This window comes from Thunnus albacares, chromosome 5 (assembly GCF_914725855.1).
Source record: "Thunnus albacares chromosome 5, fThuAlb1.1, whole genome shotgun sequence".
In the NCBI taxonomy this organism is placed as follows: domain Eukaryota; kingdom Metazoa; phylum Chordata; class Actinopteri; order Scombriformes; family Scombridae; genus Thunnus; species Thunnus albacares.
The window spans coordinates 30,180,879-30,201,549 of NC_058110.1; the positions used below are offsets into that span (position 1 = coordinate 30,180,879).

The following is a 20,671-nucleotide window of genomic DNA, read 5'->3' on the forward strand; positions in this document are numbered from 1 at the left end:
TCCTCTCAATAGGTGGTCCATATAAACATTCGACGCTCGTTCAGCCTGCATACAACAAAACGCTGATCTCTGCATCCTCGCTTGTTACTCCGCCGCCCGCTTCCAGAAGTTGAACTCCCTCCATCGGTCTCTGCCAGGAAAACTAAAATTCATATCGTTGCAATAAAAGATTAAAACCTCGATTTGATTTCGCTTATTCTCGATATTAGTGAAATTATGTGTAATTTTGGTTGAACGAAAGCCTGCAGGCTCTTGGCGTGTTCTTCTGTAATACAAAGATTAAACGTTTATCTCATCAATGACTTGTGAAAACGTGTATTTATGACCTGTGTGACTTTGTGTTTGTGCAGGACTACCCCAGGAACAGACACCCGGGATGGAGCCGAGGTTCAGTGGCCTACCACGCAGGTGAGGTTTTAACTTCGTTCCACATTTTTTTTCTCTCAGTGCTTCCCAAAAGGATATGGAGTCGCCAGCCTGGAGGGTCCGAGGTCATGGCGCTCCTGGAGAAAAATTTTGGCCTTAAAAGCCCAAATTTGGCAGGTTCAAAAGCCACTATTCCATCATATACACAACTTTTTTGCATATTTTAATAAGTTTGCTGGCTTTTCTTCTCTATTGATATCCTCCACACCTACAAGCAGTAAGCAGCTATGATTTAAGAATGAACATTGTTACACACAAAGCAGGAGAAAATGACAGAATAACCAAGAATGTAAACCATAGATAAAAATGTATGATGTGGAAAAACATATATACTACTGCAGGAAGTTCCATTACATCATATTTTATTTTTAAAACATGATTTAGAGGCATCTGACATTAGTTTGTATAATCGGTCAATGGCAAAAGAAATATAAAAGACATTTTAAACTGTAAAATTTAAACGTGAAGCCGAGGCATATGACACACAGGCCTGTTACTTTGACAACACTGCCTGTTTCAGTGTGTGTTTGCTCTGCGTCTTAGCTGTAAAAAGCACAATGTAAATAAAGATAATTGCAGCGCTTTCAGTGGACTTTTTAAATACTTACTGTGCAAGTCGTTGCCGACGGTGTTTTTTCCGAAGTAGCCCGTCTAATAAGGACGTCCCCTGTCTGTGCGATCGATGCGACTCTTAATGTGTTTTGTCATCAATTATTTTTTTCTAATATTTTGTCAAACGCTGAACTCTCCGCTCTCTACTCGGCAGGACACAACCTCTCAGCTGATCACGCATACACACACACACACATTTATATAGAGCATGTCAGGGCGGGACTGAAAGAGACAGATAGGAACGTTTATCTATCATCATGCTCGCATTGTTTGGAAGCGGAGGCTAGCGGTCGTAAACCTACACGCATAGCGAATCGCAACTTGTCAATCAAAAATATTTTTTACCCGAATGAAAACTGAATATGAAGAAGTAACACGACTCGGACTTAAATGAGCCGTCGGCTGTTTGGGTCGGCATCAGTCTGCAGTATTTCTCTGGAATTCCCCCCTTTTTTTTTTTGAATGAAATAAATAAATTGGAGATTCTTCCTCTGAAGCATCTATCAGCTACCTTTTTAAGACACAAACATCACAGGGCGCAGCGTCTCAGCTGGATGTTAAGGTGCCTAGCACAAACAGAGATCAAGGAGGATTGCAGGAAGATAAAAGGGCAGCAGGCAGATAAAACAGATGGTGACAGCATCAGAAAGAGGAGAAGGATCATATCTCCATCTCCTGCTCTCTCTCTCTCTCTCTCACTCTGTGGGAGTTTCATCATCTAAATGCCTCTCAAGTGATGGACCACAAAAAACAAGACAGAAGAAACTATTTTTTTTTTCTCAAACTTATCTCTTCCTTTGCTTCCACACACACACACACGTTAAGTCTTGGTTATTCACGACCACAGGCCTGTGAACATTATCTGCACAGGCATCCGCACAAAAAAAAACCCCCACAGCTCCCATTCCAGGCCTCAGCAGCGCTGCGCTATCAGTGCTAAGAGATTAGCTATCAAACCCCTGCTCCCATGATATGAGAATAGGTAGGTGGTTGTTATTACAGCTACAGTAGGTCGCCAGCTCTTTATCTGACAATCCACTGTCACAGTCAAGATCTTGTTAGTCCTTATCTGACCAAAGCAGTTAGGAGCTAGCTGGCTTATCAGCATTATTTTTTGGTCTGAAGCATCCTATTGTTAATCTTTTCTCACAGGGAATTTCAGCTGCTCTTACTCTGAATGATTCACACGCCATAAATGTCACATTCTGTTTATGTTTTCCCAACAGGAAACGTGTATGATTTTATTTTTAGACAAAGGTTTATATACTTTCTTCCAGTTGACCTCCAAATCAGCTATCAAAACACATTTTCTCGTTCACTCCGCACATTCCACTCATGTTTCGGGTTGATGTTTATAGTCCTAAATCCTCCGTATCCCCTTCGCAGATTCCATTTAAACTTAAGGATACATTAATAATAATAACAGTTGATGCTGCGCGTCCTGCCCCCCGGGGGTCTGCGGATGATACCTCATTGCTGAGTGACAGAAGAGGCCAGTCGTTCAGAAGACTCATCATGCCAGTCCCAGAGGTCTAGCGCTGTGGTCTGCCTCGGCTTTGGCTGCTGTGCGCTGGACACCACAGAAATGTGCACGCCCCAGCACAGCTCCCATTCATCTTATTTGTTAGAGACTAAAATGATGTATGTGGTTTTCCACGCTGTGCGTATGAGGTTTGCCTTCCCATGCTTGGGTTAAGGTGCAGGCTCCGATCCAGCTACTTAAAATCAACAGCCGGGGCCTCTTCTTCATATCTCCCCTCCGCTCCGAGACGACGCATCCGAGATTCACACAGGACTCGCTCAGGAACCTCAAGAATTGCATGCAGATGCTCTTTGGCAGGGTGACAAAAAGTTAATGTATACACAGTATTATATACACTAGGTCATATAACCACAGCAGAAATTACTTAAAGAAGGAATGACTTTAGCTGTGTTACACTGGTTTTCCTGTTCAGTGCGAGCCAAGAATGCTGTGAAGAGCTGTTTCTGTGACACGTGGTACCTCTGTTATTAACTTTTATGGTTAGTTTTTGTATTTGACCTCAGTATCTAAAAGGCTAAACGTCTGCCAGAATATTCTTGGCAGGCTTTAGCTTCGTATAGACTGTTGAAACTCATTGTTATATTTTTATCGTACCCCATGCTGTTCTTTAGTGCACTGTGAGTGTTTTGTAATGTTTTTATCTTATATTTAGCATTAAAAGAAAACTGTGCATAGTTTTATATTACGCAGCAAATGAGGCAAGTGCATAAATTACAAAATGATCCAGTGCAACATTTCTCATTTTCTTATTTACACTTTACACGTACAGTCGATTTCTATTCGTGTCATCCTGATTTATGGTGTGTTGTATTGGGCACGCGACCAGTGTTGACCTGGCTCACACGTGATGTGTATTATTGACTTTTAAGGTTGTTATTTTATTCCAGATATATTCCAGTTATATACACAAATGCCTGCCAACTATACCCCAGCTCCTTTGTATAGCTTGTATAGTTTTGAGAGTTCCTTGGCCTGCGCTGGTGTTACCATGAGTGTTTGTGTTGGGAACCGGCCCAGCGTGGACCTCCATCCTGTGCATTGGCTTGGGTTGGCTCCGCAAGTTAATGGTCCGTGGGCCCCTGTGGGCCCTATCAGAGGCAACCAGCCATCCAACCAGTGAGTGCTCCTCAGCAAGCCTCATTAACCCTGTCACCCCCTCCAAAACCCCCCATCAGTGACTCACACGTGCTATGACTCAACACCCGCAGCCGAATGTTGTGCCCTACCGCCACCGCCTCCATCCATCCTTCACCACCAAGCTAACCTGAGATAATAGGGCTCAGTCTAACTTCTGTGGTGGGCCCTAATCTGATTCCAGCTCAGGTTCAGCAAAAACATTTATTCACTAGAAACATGTCTTGCAGGGAGATAATATCACCGTCTTACCTAATGGGACAAAAATGGATTTGGATGACAGTTTAACACTAAGTATAAAGCTTTGTTCGTACTTGTTAGTGCTCGGGCTTCCACGCATACTACAATCATTGATCTACGTATGCAGATGAATTCAGAACAAGATGGCGACCTCATGACAGAAGAAGAGCTTCTTTCTCTGTTGCTTCTAGCTGAACAACAAGAAGAAATAAAAAAAAAAAACAGTGTGTTCAACCTCTTAACTAGAATTGGATCAAGGATGGGGAATAGAGCCAAATTTGGGATGCACACGGACGTCCACAAAGGTCAATGCAAACCCTCATGGACAGTAGGAGATAATGAAATTTACATCACACGGAGCTTCGCAGCCGCAAGGATGCAGCAACCATGACCTGAATGGCCTTAACAGGCACAGAGAGAGAGAGTCTGGTAAACACATTAAACACTATCTGAACCAATCATGTACCCAAACCACGTGTGTGTCCGTATTATAGACGTCACCAAACCAAATGACTAAGAGGATGAAGGTCGTAACTAGTGATTATTTTCATGACTGATTAATCTGCCAGTTATTTTTCCTGATTAATCCACAAAGTGATGAATCATTTGGCTTATAAAATATCAGAATAAATGTGCTTACAATCTCCAAAAATACAAGTTGATGTTGCCTAACAGTCCAAAACCCAAAGATGTTCAGTTTACTTTCATACAAAACAAAGAAAAGCACATTGAAGAAGCTGGAACCATAGATTTTTGCCAATTTTGTGTGAAAATTGTGTTATCTATTAATTTTCTGTCAATCAACTAATTAATTAATTGACTAGTACAGCTCTAAAGGGGAATATACTTTATATTTTATATTATATATCAGCAGTTCAACACTTTGTTTGTGATAAAGTCTCACAGCAGCTGCAGACTGAATCTATCGTAAATCCTTAGGAACATGTGCAAACTCACGCTTGAGTGTTTGGGCTCACGGAATAATATAAATATAAATATATTTTAATTTTTTTTCATGTTTAAGAGTCTGTGAAGTCATTATTCTCCGGGCAGGGAAGCCCAGTCTTTTCCAGACAAACTCTCATGTTACGAGAAATCCTGTTTTCCTGTTCCCAGCTGGTCTCAGTCCTCCGCCAGGTTCCCAGAGCTGCTCAGGAGCCACAGAGCCTGCCCTCTCCTCCTGTGGGCTCCTCTCCAAACCCCCCCCCCCCCACCTCACCCCCCCACCACCGAACACGGCTCCAGTTTTCACCTTGTTGTTACTCCTATAATCAACCTTAGACCCCCTAACACCTGGCGGCGGTCACATTAGCTAACACCTTCAGCCTTACCGGAGACCGCCTCAGTCTGTGATCTTGACTTTTTGCATTAACACCATCACCAGTGTGTTTTTTGCTCCCTACGCTCGCAGCAGCAGCAGCAGCAGCAGCAGCAGCAGCAGCAGCCTCGGAGCCAAACTCTGGTCAGCACCTCTATGCTAATTTTAGACTCTCTTGTCTCCAACATAAATTTTAACATTTTCCGCCACAACCCTAGCCCCCGAAATGAGCTTGCTTCCTGAATATTGATTTCCAACCTTTTTCAGTACCAAAGCACGCCCGAGAAAAGTAACTCGAGTAAGAACTGATTGTTTTGCTCAAAAGTAGCTTTATAGCTGCCAGGTACATGAATCCTACTGGAACTTAAAGGCTATTTCAGGACCACGATGGAAATAAGTGCTGTGTCGTGCTTGAATTTTATGCATAACACTTGTTTTATGTACGGTTCACAAGTTTGTTTTGTTCGTCTACATCTTCATGTTTCATGTCGGTTTGTTAGTTTTCTTGGTGAATATGTGGAAAAGAGTGTTAGGTTGTGATATGATGGAATACAACCAAACAAAGTCATGATTATTCAAATGTTTATCCAGAAGATTTCATTTACAGCTGCAACTAATTGTCACTATCTAGTAAGCATTTTTTTTAAAATTTCCTCTGAATAATTGATTTTCTACAAAATATCAAGAAATATTGGAACACAAGTCAAACAGATAACAGCAACAAATACATTTTCAGAAGCTGGAAACAGACAGTACGGTGTATTTTCCGTTAATGAATGACTTAAACAAACAATAGATTCCAATTGCTGATGATTCATTTATTTTCTGTCGATCGACTGATCGTTACAGCCCCGATCTCATTATTAAATATACAGAACACTCAAGAATCAAACAATAATAAAAACAAAACTCTGAAAGACCGTTCAACCATAACAGTGTGTGTGTGTGTTTACAAGCTCCTCTCCAGTAAAAGCGAGAGCAACAACAGTGTGTTTAAAGGATAATTAAAGTCTTACGCCATTAATTTAAGTCTTTAAATTTGTTTAGGTAGTTGGAGTCGGCGATTTTTTTTTTTTTTATATATATATATAAATATAATCTGAATAAAAAAACGAGCCAACGAACTCGAACTTGCAAGAATATGAAAAAATCCCTCCAGCTGCTGTAGCGAACATCCTTCCAGCCCCTTGACGCTCCGCCAGAGAGTTCTCCCACCGTTCCCGTCCCAGTCAACTGGCTCTATCCTTGGGCCCAAAAACCTAGACTTCCACATCCCAGCTCACCTCCAGTGCCAGCCCTTGTGACTCTCCAAAGCCCTTGCTCTGCTATTTTTAGCAACGCTGCGCCTGTGCCGGCGTGGCTTCACTGTTTGCCTAGTGTGTGGTGTTGTGACAAGGGCCCGCATGGGAGCCGTAATGATACAGTGTCTCCGTCTCCCTCCCGGTGCTCAGATAGAGATTGTTTAAACAGTATCCTGAGCCGGGGACGGGTCCCATGACAACTCCATAAATATTTACCAGCAGCAGCCACGCCGCTTCGCTTGAGGAGAGCTCGTCTGCAGGCTACCTCTGCAATGTTTTTCTTTTGCTCTTTTTTTTTTTTTTTTTTTTTTTCCATTGTTGTCTCTCGCAACTGTAGTATGTGTTGTTTTGATGATTTCCTTTTGGATGTTGTTGATGTCTTTTTTTTTTTTGCAAGATAGGTGTTTTTACTAGTGCTGCTTTGCCCTTTTACAGAACATCCAGCTCTATATTGTATATATGCACATATAAACAGGCTGTAAACACATTAAACAAGTAGTCTTGTGGGTCAAGTTGAGCAACGGAAGTATAAAAATAACCTCACAGGTAAACAGACTACATGATAAACGGCTCAATTAAAAAAAAAAAAGTTTCCTTTTCTCCTGACAGATGACGGGAAGATCTTCCACGGCAGCGGGGTCGGGGACGCTTTCGGTCCTCGTTGCTTCAAAGGTGACATCATGGGCTGCGGCATCATGTTTCCACGAGACTACATCCTGGACGGAGAAGGTGAGGGCGGAGGGTTCGGGTGGGACAATTACACTAGTCATTCATTCTAAAGTGGTTCGCGTGTCCGTGGGAGGTTTCGCTCTTATATCTACTTATCGTGGTTTTAGCATAAGACGGTTTTGGCAACGTTGGGTCTTAATAGAGTTCATTGTGTTGCATGTGGGGGGGGGAAAGAAAAAATGGATGTGAAGCAAAGTCCCCTGCATGGAAAACCCCTTTCCATGAGAGACAAATTTAGGATTTCCATCCCTCAGGTGCTTTCAGAGCATTTGCATCACATTACGAAACCTTTGATAACAATTCCGTACTTCTGTACTTTGTAATGGAAATCATCCTAATTATTCAAATTCACACAACGCACAAGACGGCACAAATGAAATCTCAGGTTGCGTCATAACCCTGCAGGTACATGTTTTGCTGTCTAACTACTTCACTGTTCTGTGTTACCTGGTCATTAATGCCTTTTCTTCAAACAAACAAACACACACACATGTCCTCAGGTGATATGGACGACTGGGATCGGCGGCTGGAGGTCCGTCCGGGTCAGGCAGGCGTCCAGAACTTATTTTACCTCAACGACGAAGAGGAGGAAGAGGAAGATGGGGAAGAGGTAGAGCGGGGAGAGGAAGGCAGGAAGGTCACGGTGAGGAACACTCCCCCAGACATGACGCAGCTGTTTAGAACATACATGTAAACTGAACACGTCACTGACTGATTTGCATTTCAAACAGGAAATTTGTTCCCTTGCGTGACAGACAGATGAAGGCGTCATCAGGCCTTTGTCAATAGCTGCTTTTATTCAATGAAGGTAATAATTGGAAAAAAAAATGAAAGACATAAGCAACTCTACTTCCCTCCAAAATATGACATTACACCCCTCATGAATATTCATGCAAGCTATAATTGATATTTTCCATAATAAGTGTAATAAATGAAAGGCGTGGCTCTTAATGATGAACCTACAGAGGATTATCAGCAGCTCCTCTCGGCTTTAAAGAGCTTCACAGTGAGTTTCAGCTCATGTTTAGCTTAACTCGACTGTTTTGGTTCACTCTCAGCTCTCTCATAATGTTGTTTTTGGCCGTAACAGGCAGCTGTTCTCAGACGGAAAGCTCTAAAAACCCCACCGTACACTACCTACTCCGCACCAAATGACAGATAAACATAGTTAGCTGTAGACTAGCTGGTGAACATAGTGGAGCATTCAGCAGTTAAAGAGCCAGATATTTCCCTCAGGAGTTGGTAGAGAGCAAAAACAAGAGTTAAAAGAGAGTGAATATTGGACTCACATTCACCAGGTGGACAGACGCACGACTCCAAATGAATGATAATGTTGCTCCGTAACTGCTGGATGTGCAACAATATCTGTTTCTTATTAGGATCAATTGTTTTTTTGTTGACAATAAAAAATGGAATTGCCAGCCTTTAACAAACTGCTCCAAATACAAAGGTGGAGAATAGAGATACTGTTTATACTAGAGATGTCTGGATCAAGTTTTTCCAGCCCCAAACACTGATCTGAGTCCTTCTAATATTGATTATCTGCCAATACTGAAGCTGAACTGATGCCACGTTGATTTTAAAAAGCATCTGTCACATTGGAATAACAAGTACAGCCTTCTGACTGGGGGCCAGCGCTCCAGGACGTGGTTTCAAAATATCAAATGAATCAACTGAAACGATGAAAAATTAAACTGGAGATCGAAACTCCTGAAATTGATGCGACTCCCACTATAAAGCAAACAGATCAGTCATCAGTCATCGTTGTGGGGAAACTACAACTTCCCTCACAGATGATCTTTGGCTGAGCGCAGACAAACAAAACCAGGCGACAGCCAAGTTTTTAATTTTGGCCTGTCATCAAATCACTCACAGAATTAAGTTACAACAGCTGATACGACCTGCCGCCACCGCCGCCGCCGCCACCGATGTCGTTGCGACCGTCAGCCCCGACTACAAATGAGAAGCTGCTAGCTGATTGTTTTATACACTGATGCTCTTTGCCAATAATGAAGAGAGAGTCAGTACATCAGAGTCTGAGTTAAACGATCCAAATGAGTTTTTTTTTTTTTTTTTCACTCTCGTATAGAAGAGAGACGCTTTGACTGGAGGATGTTGTGAAGGAGAGCAGCGCTGCAACACTAGCAGGCAGTAATGAAAGGATCGGTTGTGTTTTGTCAAATACAAATCCTTTTTAAAATCATCTCTAGTACATAAACACAGTGCAGCATCAACCTCTCAGCCGTCCTTGTGTCTCAATTATTACTGTCAACAGTCTAAATAGCCAAAGTACAAGATTGGTGGTCAGTTCCTTGTATGTTATTGTATTATTATTATTTCTTTTGGCAAACCTCAGCGACCTTGCACCATCAGCGATTACTCTCCTACTCTGGTGTAACTCGGCTCCTGTGGGAGGTCACCATCGCTCCGTGACCTTTATGTCGCGATCCGCACACCACTTCCTCCCCTCCGTCTCCACCACCACCACCACCACCACCACGCCTTCACACTGGAATCATCCAACCGCTTCGTGCTCCAACTGTTGTTTGTTTGTTATTGTTTTAATTACTGTGGTTTTCAGTTTGGGGAGGGGGTGGGTGGGGGGGGGTGGTGGATGTGTGTGTGTGTGTGTGTGTGTATGTGGTACTGAAACCCGAGTGGGTGAGAATGGAATCGGCCGAGTCGTAATCCAGGGATTTGTCAATATTTGTTCAGCAGGACACATTACCCTCAATGCACTGCTCCTTGACATTACAGAGGTCTCTGTGGGCACGGCTGCACGTGTGTGCGGGTGTGGAGGGCGAGGCGCTCGTGCGTGCGTGTGTGTGTGTGTGCGTGTGCAATAAGGCTGTACAATAGAAAAGCCACAGCACACACACACACACTGAATCGCCGCGCTGCCGGTGTTGTTCAAACTAACGAAGCCTGTTGCAGTTTCACTCACCCTTCATCTGTAATTCAATAGCGGTTAAGCCTTTCTTTTTAGAGTGGGTGGTACAGTAAATGTTTGATATGTGACTCAGCCTGATTTATCGAAGACATACACTCCACAGTACTTCACTTGTTGTTTTTAGTATGTTGGTATTTGCTCTCCGACTTGGAAAGAAGCCCTCGGTATTAGCATTGAAAAGCTTGTTGGTGTTCTTTTGAGAACAGCTAGATAATGTTTGATCACTCGCTGATTTAGTAGAGACATGTACTATAAACATTGGCTTTTTTTTTTTTTCACCCCCCCCCCCAAAGAAGACAGACATTACACTGTCACTTATTTGTTTAATGATATTTCCTAACAGCACATAATTCCTGTTTACAACTGGCGCACTGAAAGCTCTCAAATTAAGTTTGTTTTAGTATCAGCGGTTATGAAAAGTCTTTTCTTTAACAGCTAATTATTCCTTTGGATCCATCAGCAGATTTACCATCACTGAAAGGTTTTTTTTCTGTGTGTGTGTGTTTGCTTTAACTCACTATCGCCCCCCTGTGGTGCTGCAGGTGTTCTTCACGAGGAACGGGAAGCTAATGGGCCGCAGGGAGATGGCGGTTCCTCCCGGGGGTCTCTACCCCACCGTGGGGATGCTGAGCAGCGGGGAGAAGGTCAAAGTGGATTTGCATCCTCTCAGCGGATGAGCCGAGAGTACCCCGGACCCCGGACTCGTTACGCCCCCTGCGAACAGCTGGCTGCACTGTAGAGCTCACCCACGGTAGCCTAGCATGCTGCTAACAGCCCCACTTGCCAGAAAACACAGCAGCTGCGGTTCTGTAATGCACGTCGCCTCGTCATCTTCCTCGACACTGCCCCGGCTTTTATTTATAAGACTCGTACATTTCACCGTCATCACAGCAACACGACCGGGATCGTCCTCCTGGTTGCACGGTAGCAGAGAGGAGGTTACAGCGTGCAAGGTGCGGGCGTAGATGGCTGAACCTAGAAGCTAAAAAAAAAACTCCTCGGAGATATTTAACTGTTAATTCTATGCAATCTGTACTGCTATCATCCAACCTCTCTTTTTTTTTTTTTCTCAGCTGTGTAACGCATGCAGTGTGTCTCTGAAACACTGAGCTGTTAAATCCCTCTCATGAGGTCTGGCACACTTAGTTTATTTCATTTGTCACGACCCCAAGCAAAGCAGAGCGAGGCCAACAGTTGTGCCGAGTCAGAGCTCGTTGGCAGTTTATGTTTCAGGGAACTGACCCTCTCTCTCTCTCTTTCTCTCTCTCTCTCTCTCTCTCTCTCTCTCTCTCTCTCTTTCTCTCTTTCCCTCTGTCTCTCTTTCTCGACCTCCCTCTCCCTGTCCTCTCTCTGGGAGAGGCTGCCCTCCTGTGAGCGATCAGGGACTTGCTGTTGCCCCACCTCACACTGCTCTCCTGGAGCTGCCTGGAAGCGAACAGTGGATTTGTTTCGACATTTTCAGAAATGCATCCATGATTACTGTTAGAGGGTTGTTACAGGTTTGGTAATCGCAACCAAACAGAAGATGTTGTTTCCTGGAAAAGTGGATGAATAGATCAGCAAGTTTTCTAGTTTTTTTCGTGTCGGAGGCCAGATTACAAATGAAAACTTGTCAGGTATATTTTCTACAAGGGGAATCTGGTGAATACACGTTTAAATTTCTATTCTACGTCAAAAAAAAAAAAAAAAAAAGTTCAGGGAATGTATTTTGTTTTTGTACTCAGCACTTTGAGAACACGAGGGAGGCTGGGGGTAGACGTGTAGGGAAGACATGCTTACAGTGGGTGGACAAAATAACAGAAACACCTCCCGATATAATGCAGTCCGATGCAACACCAGCCATAAAAATATATATATATATATATATATATATATATATATATAAAAAAAATAACCATAGAGTTAAATCAATTAAAATGTAACTTTGTAAACCTCACACAGAAGAAGAAGAAGAAGTTGCAGGGCTATTGTATTGGATTGCATCGTACTGTAACGTGTTGTAATTGTAACATTTTGTTCTCCGTATGTCGAGGTTTTACTCACTGTGCGTGTTTCCCCTCAATATGAAGGATTATTTCCTATCTGCATTTTCTTTTCCCACCTTTTTGAAGCCTAAAATTAGAATGACCTTTTTTTTTTAAAGCAAGTAGTTTAAGAGATGCTGAAGAGCTAAGTGAATGAATTAATTACTTGCTTTTGTAGTCAGAAGGTAATTTCCTCTCTGTGATGCCATATGTGATGTAGAATTAACTGCTGGATGTTTTTTTTTTTTTTTGTTAAGATAAAGACAATAATGTTTGGTTGCTGGTTTTACTTTTTGTGTGTGTTGCCAACGGCACTTTAGTGATGCGTGTGGTGTGTCTGCGCAGCGTATGACAGCAAAACCAGGAGTCTGTATCACGAAGCGAGATCAGCGGGTTAGCCGGCTAGCTTTAGGCTTAAAGGACAGGTTGACGATTTTTTGAATCTGAGTCTTAAAACAACAGTCGGGTGTCTAAATGAACATTGAAAGACATTTTTCCTCGCTGTAATCATTCCTCCTGTCATTAAAAGATCCCCTTCAAATGTGCTTCCAATGTAAGTGATGGGGGCCAAAATCCACAGTCTTCGTTTTGTGCAAAAATGTATTTAAAAATTCATCTGAAGATAATTTGAGGCTTCAGCTGTCTGAGTGAGTCAAAGAGAGTGGATCTCTTCCACAGTTTTCCAGATTCTCTCTTGGCACTAGAGGGAATTTGGCACAAAAAAAAGATATTTATCTTTGGAAAGATATTGACTTGATTTGACTCATTTGGATGCTGAAGCTTCATATTAGCTTCAGATAAACTTTTAAATACATTTTTGCACAGGAGGGTTATGGATTTTGTCCCCCATCACTTCCATTGAATTTATTACTGGTGAGTATGAACAGGAGGAATAATTACAGCAAGAAAAATCAGTTTCAATGTTCATTTGGCCACCTGATTATTGTTTTAAGACAGACTTGAAAAGCTGTGAACCTGAACTCAGGTTTTCTGGTACAGTATTACAAATCTGGCTCACTTTAACCAAGGTAGATCACCACGGTAACCTCGGCTGCTTTGAGGATCAAAACCTGTCAACAGCTCAACTCCTGACCAATCAGATCACTGGAAAAATATAGACATTATTCCTACAGGAGTTTATAGTAGTCAAAATAAAAAAAAGAAAAACAGAAACATTTTAGATTATTTCTTCTTCATTATCAATGAATCTGCTGATAATTTTCTCAATTAATTGTTTAGTCTAAAATGTGAAAAAAATGTGAAAAATACTTAAAAAACCAATTTGATGTCTTTGATTAATAGTCTCAAACCCAAAAAACTATCTATTTACTATAAAGAAAAACAGAAAAATGTCACAACTGAAAAACTGGAACTTGATAATGATGATAAATCAATTATCAGAATAGTTGACAGTTAATTGTCTATCGATCATCTAACTGATTTCTTGCTTTTGTAGTCAGAAGAAGTGATGCGGTATGTGATATGCGTCTATAAAACTGAACTTCTTTATAGCTGCATAGGAAAGCCCAGAGTTAACTGAGCCTATTGATCACCAGCGTCATGATATTGATTATCCAGGATCGCCGGTGTCGGGCTCAGTGAAGCGGCTAACCCAGAGAGAGCTTCATGATACAGACCTGAAGCTGCTGAGTGAGAAATACTGTCGAAGTTGTCATATGTTGTCTGTGGAAGCTGGTTTCCACAGAAAATAATTCTGATTGATTATTTTTTTTCCTTCTGTCTGATTAAAGGGAATTATTATATCAACATGATTATACTGTATCAGCTAAATCGGTTAACCAACCTCTTAATCAAATCAGTTTACTCTGCGTCATCCGGGATGTGTGTTCAGCCGCTAGACGTCACACATCAGTATTTGTCCATCAGCAACATCAGCAGCACTGAAACATCAACTATAATGTACATTCTGGTAACGATTTATCTTACAAATCCTGTAATTTTATCCTAATTTGCTGTAAATTTTCTGAGTAATTTGCAGGTAAAAATGGTTAATGGTTCATTTTTAGGACATTTTACAGAGAGGGTGGTGCAATTTGGTACAAATTATAAGAAAAAACGGAAAAAAAGTGTTGAGTTGGTTTAGTTGGTAAGTCCCTGATCATTATACAGTATTTGGGCTTGTATGTAGTTGTTAATTTGGAAAAAAAAATCTTATCAAATTAGACTCTTAACTCTTTTTTTAACTGACAGAAAATACTTAGTTTTTAGTGTGTAGTTTTGGGTGTCAGAGTAAATAGTAGCATATTAGGTTGTACATTTCATGTATTCTACCAAACCCTTTCAAAGAAATGTCAGAAGAATTAACAGTTAAACAAAAGCTACTTCTAGGAAATTATTGAATAAAGCTAGTAAGCTAATATACTGTTTGACACACAAAACTACACGCTGAAAAAAAAAAATCAGTAAATTTTCTGAATTAATAGTCTAATTTAGTAAGATTTTTGCAAACAACTACTACATTTAATGAGTGGGTATTAAACTGCTAAACAAACTTAACACTTTTTTCAATTTTTTCTCGTAATTTATACAAATTGCACCACCGTCTCTGTAAAATATCCTAAAAATGAACTGTTAAACACCTGCAAATTACACAGAAAATTTCCAGGAAATCAATTTAAAATAACGTAAAATAAAGCGTTACCTGCATTCATCTGTACCTGCATATAGCAGGTTTCTGTCGTGTTTTAGCATGTAGACAAACTGCATCATTCATACACTTGGATGCTGCAGACAGTAATGCTAGAAAATATAAAGTGACGTAAAGATTACTACACAGGGTTAACTAATAAATCACATATCTGCTGGAGATTGTACGTTTTTGTTTTAGCTGTTGTGTTTGTTTTAGGGCCACCGATGGTCCACAGGACATGTAAAAATGTAATATGTAAACAGTCTATTCTTTTCCTGCAGGGCTGGATAGAGACATTAAGATCAGGTTATTACAGCCTGGACTGTAAAACGTATGCTAGACAGTGCAAAGATATTAATGAGACAATGATGCGGCTATTTCAGCCACATCTAAGTTCAGGGTATTAAAAGTCACTTATTTAAAAGTTTACTCAGAATCTCAGTTTACAAAAAGTTTCACAGTTCAACCAAATTAGAGCTAATCTGGTTTTGTAGCGTCTCCAACTTTACTCACCAAGGACTCCTGTAATAATTCTTTGCCTTGTTGACTTGCACTATAATGGCCTTGTTCAGTACGTGTGTCATCATCAATAAAGATTTAAGTAATGTAAATAAATTGTGGATTGTCTCATTGTTAATGTATCTATAGCCATGCTTGCAGCTCTGTGAGGCTAATTGTTTGCATCAGCATGCTAACATGCTCACAATGATTATGCTAACATGTTGACTTTTAGCAGGTGCTATGTTGTCAATGTTCACTGTGTTTGTGGTAGCGTGGTAAGTAGTACTTACAGGACAGGTTTACAATTTTTCAAGTGTATCTTAAAACAACAGTCAAGTGTCCATATAAACACTGAAATCTCACTGTAATCATTCCTCCTGTTCATACTGGCTATTAAAAGATCCCCTTCAAATGTGCTTTCAATGTAAGTGATGGAGGCTAAAATCCACAGTGTGTCCAAAATGTGCATTTAAAAGGTGATGTGAAGCTTATATGAGGCTTCAGCAGTCTGAGTTAGTCATATCAAGTGGATATCTGACACATTTACAGTCTTTTAAGCATCAAATTCCCTCTTTGTGTTTCCTCGGACAGTGTTTCCCTGTTGAGCTGCGGTGGAAGTATAGTAACAAAAAGAGGGACTTTGGCACTAAAAAGACTAACGTTGAAAGATATCTACTTGCTTTGACTCATTTGGACGCTGAAGCTTCATATTAGCGTCAGATAAACTTTTAAATACATTTTTGCACAGAAGGAGGACTGTAGATTTTGTCCTCCATCACTTACATTGTAAGTGCATTATGAAGGGATCTTCTAATGGTCAGTATGAAGAGAAGGAATGATTACAGCAAGAAAAACATGTTTCAATGTTCATTTGGGCTCCTGACTGTTGTTTAAAAACAGACTTGAAAAAACTGCGAACTTGTCCTTTAACACAAAATACAGCTGAGGTTGGTGATGGGGGGAAAACAAAGCTTTTTTAAGCACTGAATCAATATGAAGCAATTGTACTGAAAATGATTCACTGTTTCGAAGCATTCAATACAGTCAAAAGGACATCTGCTGATCAACTATTGGTATTGCACTTGTATGGCTGAATTGAATCTGAGACAGTGTTAGATTATAAGTGGTTTTACTGCTTTCTTTATAGTTATTTTGTTCAATAAAATCTGAATAATAAAACTGATCACTTTTAAACAAAGTCTACATCTCTGTCTTTAAATACTGTTGCAGATTGAGAAGCACAACCTGTATTCAAAACCAGTGCCACACGTCCCTAATATGGTTGTGACTCTTGCTGTGACACTTTTACTCTGAAAGGTCGATACTTTGTGGAGTAGTCTACTCCAAGAATAACGTTAATGAAATTTTGTCCAGATGATGGTGCTAGATTAAAAGGCAGGAAGTTCTTAAAATTCATCCTCTGGGGATGAATTTCACGGTGCTGCTTGAAGAAAAATCAGATGATCACTAAAGTCATTAGAATATATAGTCTGGAAACCTTGAATGTCCCACATATTGTACTAAAATCTGTGAAATCTTTGACCTGCAGGTGGCGCTAGAGGAAAAGTCTGAGGATCACTACAGTCCTGACGATGTATCCTGTAAGAACTTTGAATATCTGCTTTAAATTTCATAGAAAACTCCTCAAAGTTTGTCGAGATATTTCACTCTGAACCACAAATGTCAACCTCATGGTGGCACCAGATGAAAAGTCCAAAAGGAGGATCCATCTGGGAACCATGAATGTCTGCACCAAATTTCATTAAATAGTTGTTGAGATATTTCAGTCTGGACCAAAGTGTTGACAAACCAACAGACAGACAGGCTGCTTAAAAGATGAAACCACTTCAGTTGAGTAGCTGTGATGTTTTTGTGCTTAAATGTGATAATTGCCCTTTAAAAAGAGGGTTTATAGGATGTAACAAAGGGCTTCATGAGTTGTTAATAACATACTAATGTTGTAGAAATTAGTCATTGACCAGAAGAACAACACTAAAGGTTGGCAGGTTCATCTGACTGATGTCCTTTCTGTTGGTAGTTCACACTTTCTAAAAAAAAAAAGCTGTAAAGTCAGTAGTTAGATGTGTTAATAAATTGTTATTATTGTAAATTGTTTTTGGTCAAGATTCAGGTAAGTGACTGCATTAAAGAGCTAAAAAGACACTCGACATGCTGGAGGATGATAAAAGGAATTTTCTTACAAGTTGTCAACACAAATGTTCTTATTAATGGTTTATAACCGATCTATTAAACAACTTTTAACCCCTTTAAACAGTGATTTATTAGAAAGTGGTACTCAAGCCTTCAAGCCACTGAGAGCTGAAAACTATCAGATGATTTAAAGTTTGTACAGATGTTCATGGAGCCCAGAGGATGAATCTCTGAGCTGCAACGAATAGTCGATCAGCACAACTATTTTGATAATTGAATAATTGTTATAAGTAATTTCTTAAGCAACTGGCAAATATTTGCTCTACAAAATTATAAAATCATTTTAAACTAATTTCTGAAAACAAAACTAATAGAGAAGATAATTGGCAGATTGATTGATAATGAAAACAGTCAGTTAGTTGCAGCCCTTCTGACTGACTTTGATGGTCCTCTGACGCCACCATGAGGTTTTCACTGAACACATCCAGGAAGGAGCCTTTCAGATGAGGCGACTCAGCCCTTCTAGATATACCAAGACCTGGAAGACTGAATATCTTCACAGGCTTTTAACCGAACAACTATTTAATGCGTTGCCATGAAGTCTGGGATATTAATGTTCCCCTCTAAGAGGAGCAGTAACCACTTTGATCCTTGAACTTCTCCTCTAGCACCAGCATGAGGTTAATTTAATTTGTCCAGTACTTTGATTTTTGACCAAATTTCTGGCAACACTAACGACATTCCCGTCAGCCTGAGCTGCACTCTGTGTTTAAGGTTAATTAGCAAACGTTAGCGTGCTGACATTCTGAGCCGAGGTGAACATGGTAAACATTATACCTGCTAAACGTCAGCATGTCAGCGTTCAGCTCAAACCACAGTTTACAGTAAATAAAGCCTCATGGCTGTGGCGTCTTTAAGGATGTTCTCTGCCTATAAACAAACAAGACTGAGCAGGAGTTGAGTTTATTGCCATATTGGACACAGATTAGCAACTCAGACATTTTGTATATAACAATTTATTTAAACAGTAGCAATCTAGGATATTTGGTCCCCTGGTTTAAAAACAACAGTACAACATTATTCAGATCCAGACATAACTCTTCAAAAAATGGAAACAAAAAGGAACATAAATGTTTTTGTTTTTTTTTCCAGTTTAACTTGTACATACAGAATGGCAACTGAAAATAAAGTGACAGATGTATTTTCTACAGATGTTGTGTCAAAAACTAACCAAACCCATCATTTAAAAAAAAAAGAAGAGAGAAATGTTAACAGATGGAAGTGCTGGGCTTCATTTCATTTTTTTAGCTCTCATATTAAACTTTATAAAGAGCAAATTTAGTGAGCTTTTTTCCCAAAAACCATGAAACCGGTACATAACAGTAGTTTAAATCTTTTTTTCAGAATAATGGACTGATTAGGAGGCATCGAATGAAAATAGAAAATTACAAAAGTCAAATAAAACAGATTTTTATATGTGTCATAACCTTTGGATGTTTCTGTCTAAAAATATTCATTACTTGGGGTTTAATTTTAAATATTGTATATTTAAAATGTCAGAGCGGAAACATTCTCCGACAGTCTTTGTAAAAACTATCTTGCAGGAATGGCTTTAAATGTTTCAAAACTGTTCAAAGAGGCACAAATAAAGAGCTCAGTAGAGTTCACACTAGACACTGCAGCAACTTTCTTTTAGGAAGAGAAGAAGAAAACATCTTTAAAAAAAAAAAAAAAAAAGGAGAAATGTCCATGGCTGTCATCTTCTTGATCAAGAGCAGATTATTCAGTTTATACATCCTCATCCTCTTCGTCGTCCTCATAGTATCGGTTCCGTTTGATCATCTCCTCCACCGTCAGCGCCTCCTGCTCCTTCTCGTCCACCTCCTCGCTGTCCCAGAAGCCCACGTCCTGCGAGGACCGGCTGGCCTCCACCTCTCCCTCGGGAGACGAGATGGGCTCTGTCGTCTCCTGGTGTTTCAGAGGAGGCATCTCTTCCTCCAACACACCTCCGTCCTCTTCTTCCTCCATCTGCTCCTCTTCTTCTTGTTCTTCTGGTTGTTCCTGTGGAGTGCCGTCAAGCTCTTCTTCTTCTTCTTCTTGGTTGAGAGGATGTTCTGGCATGTCTTCACTCTTCATCTCCCCCTCATGCTCCTCCTCCTCTCCTGAGCTGGTGTGTACGTCCACGCAGCTGTCCTCGGTGGGTGTTTGGCTGTCTGACGACTGGCCGCCGTGCTGCAGCTCCATGCTGGAGGGTTCAGGGCTGAGGTTGCGGTCGTCCATGGCAGGAGGTTGACTCTCTTTTCTGGCCTCGGGAGCGGGAGTGCTGCTGCCGGCCAGCGTGAAGGGCAGGCTGCGCTCCTTCAGGGAGGAGCTCCGGCGCAGGCAGGGCGTCTCTCTGACCTGCTCGGGAGGCGAGGAGGGGGAGTCGTCCTCTGGGGGCCACTTGGCTCGGATGGGCTTAGTGGCGGAGCCCCCGTCTGTGATTGTCGCGGCTTCGCTGCGGCTGGTCGTGTCCTCCGGCTCTGTGCGTGGTGGCCAGGAGATTTTCAGCCTGCGGGTCTCAGTGGGTCTGTCAGCCTTCTCTGATGATCCTTGTCCCAGAGCCTCCATAGTGGCTGTCAGGATGTTGACTTTAGCCAGCGGGGAGTCCTCCACGCTGGGGCTTTCCAGGTCCGAGGTCGGGGTGGGGGTCTGGATGTTCGGCTTGGTCGGAGTGTTGGACTGTGACGAGGTCTCCCCGGCCTCGCCTTTGCCCTCCCACAGCTCCTTGTGGGGCCGGTGGCCGAAGCCCTCGTCGTAGTTGCCCTTTGCCTTGAAGAGCTGGCAGAAGTGCGGCTTGCAGTAGACGTTGTTGTGCAGGGAGGCGTAGTTTGCCAAACTAGTCAGGATAGAAATTAAAAAAGGGAAACACAGTTAGAAAATTCAAACAAACAACAAATAGCTCATTTGTTTTTAACTAATCATGGGACACTGGACTGGACTTAATGTGAGCTATTAAAAGCCAGGAAATTCAAGCAGGAGGCCACAGCAGGAAACAGAAAATGATGTGGAAAAATAAACCGTCACATTTTTATCTTGTGTTGTGCTAAACT

At 41.3% G+C, this 20,671-nt stretch overlaps 2 protein-coding genes across 8 annotated transcripts in view; one reads left to right on the forward strand and one right to left on the reverse strand.

The window, feature by feature from the left end:
- Window positions 1–17,149, forward strand: part of spryd3 (SPRY domain containing 3) — a 64,350-nt gene extending 47,201 nt beyond the window's left edge. The window contains exons 8-11 of one of the 2 annotated variants that reach the window (XM_044351866.1): window positions 351–408; window positions 7,184–7,303; window positions 7,804–7,946; window positions 16,978–17,149. In XM_044351866.1, coding sequence (XP_044207801.1) covers window positions 351–408; window positions 7,184–7,303; window positions 7,804–7,946; window positions 16,978–17,055 — 399 coding nt within the window. In that variant the 3' untranslated portion in view covers window positions 17,056–17,149. Of the gene's footprint in view, window positions 1–350; window positions 409–7,183; window positions 7,304–7,803; window positions 7,947–10,795; window positions 12,116–16,977 lie in introns of those variants that run through there. The other variant, XM_044351865.1, reaches the window with a different exon arrangement.
- Window positions 17,150–18,526: 1,377 nt separating this feature from the next.
- lima1a (LIM domain and actin binding 1a) overlaps window positions 18,527–20,671 on the reverse strand; it is a 30,535-nt gene continuing 28,390 nt past the window's right edge. For all 6 annotated transcript variants that reach the window (XM_044351763.1, XM_044351759.1, XM_044351762.1 and 3 more), the window contains one exon: window positions 18,527–20,457. In XM_044351763.1, coding sequence (XP_044207698.1) covers window positions 19,368–20,457 — 1,090 coding nt within the window. In that variant the 3' untranslated portion in view covers window positions 18,527–19,367. The remainder of the gene's footprint in view (window positions 20,458–20,671) is intronic.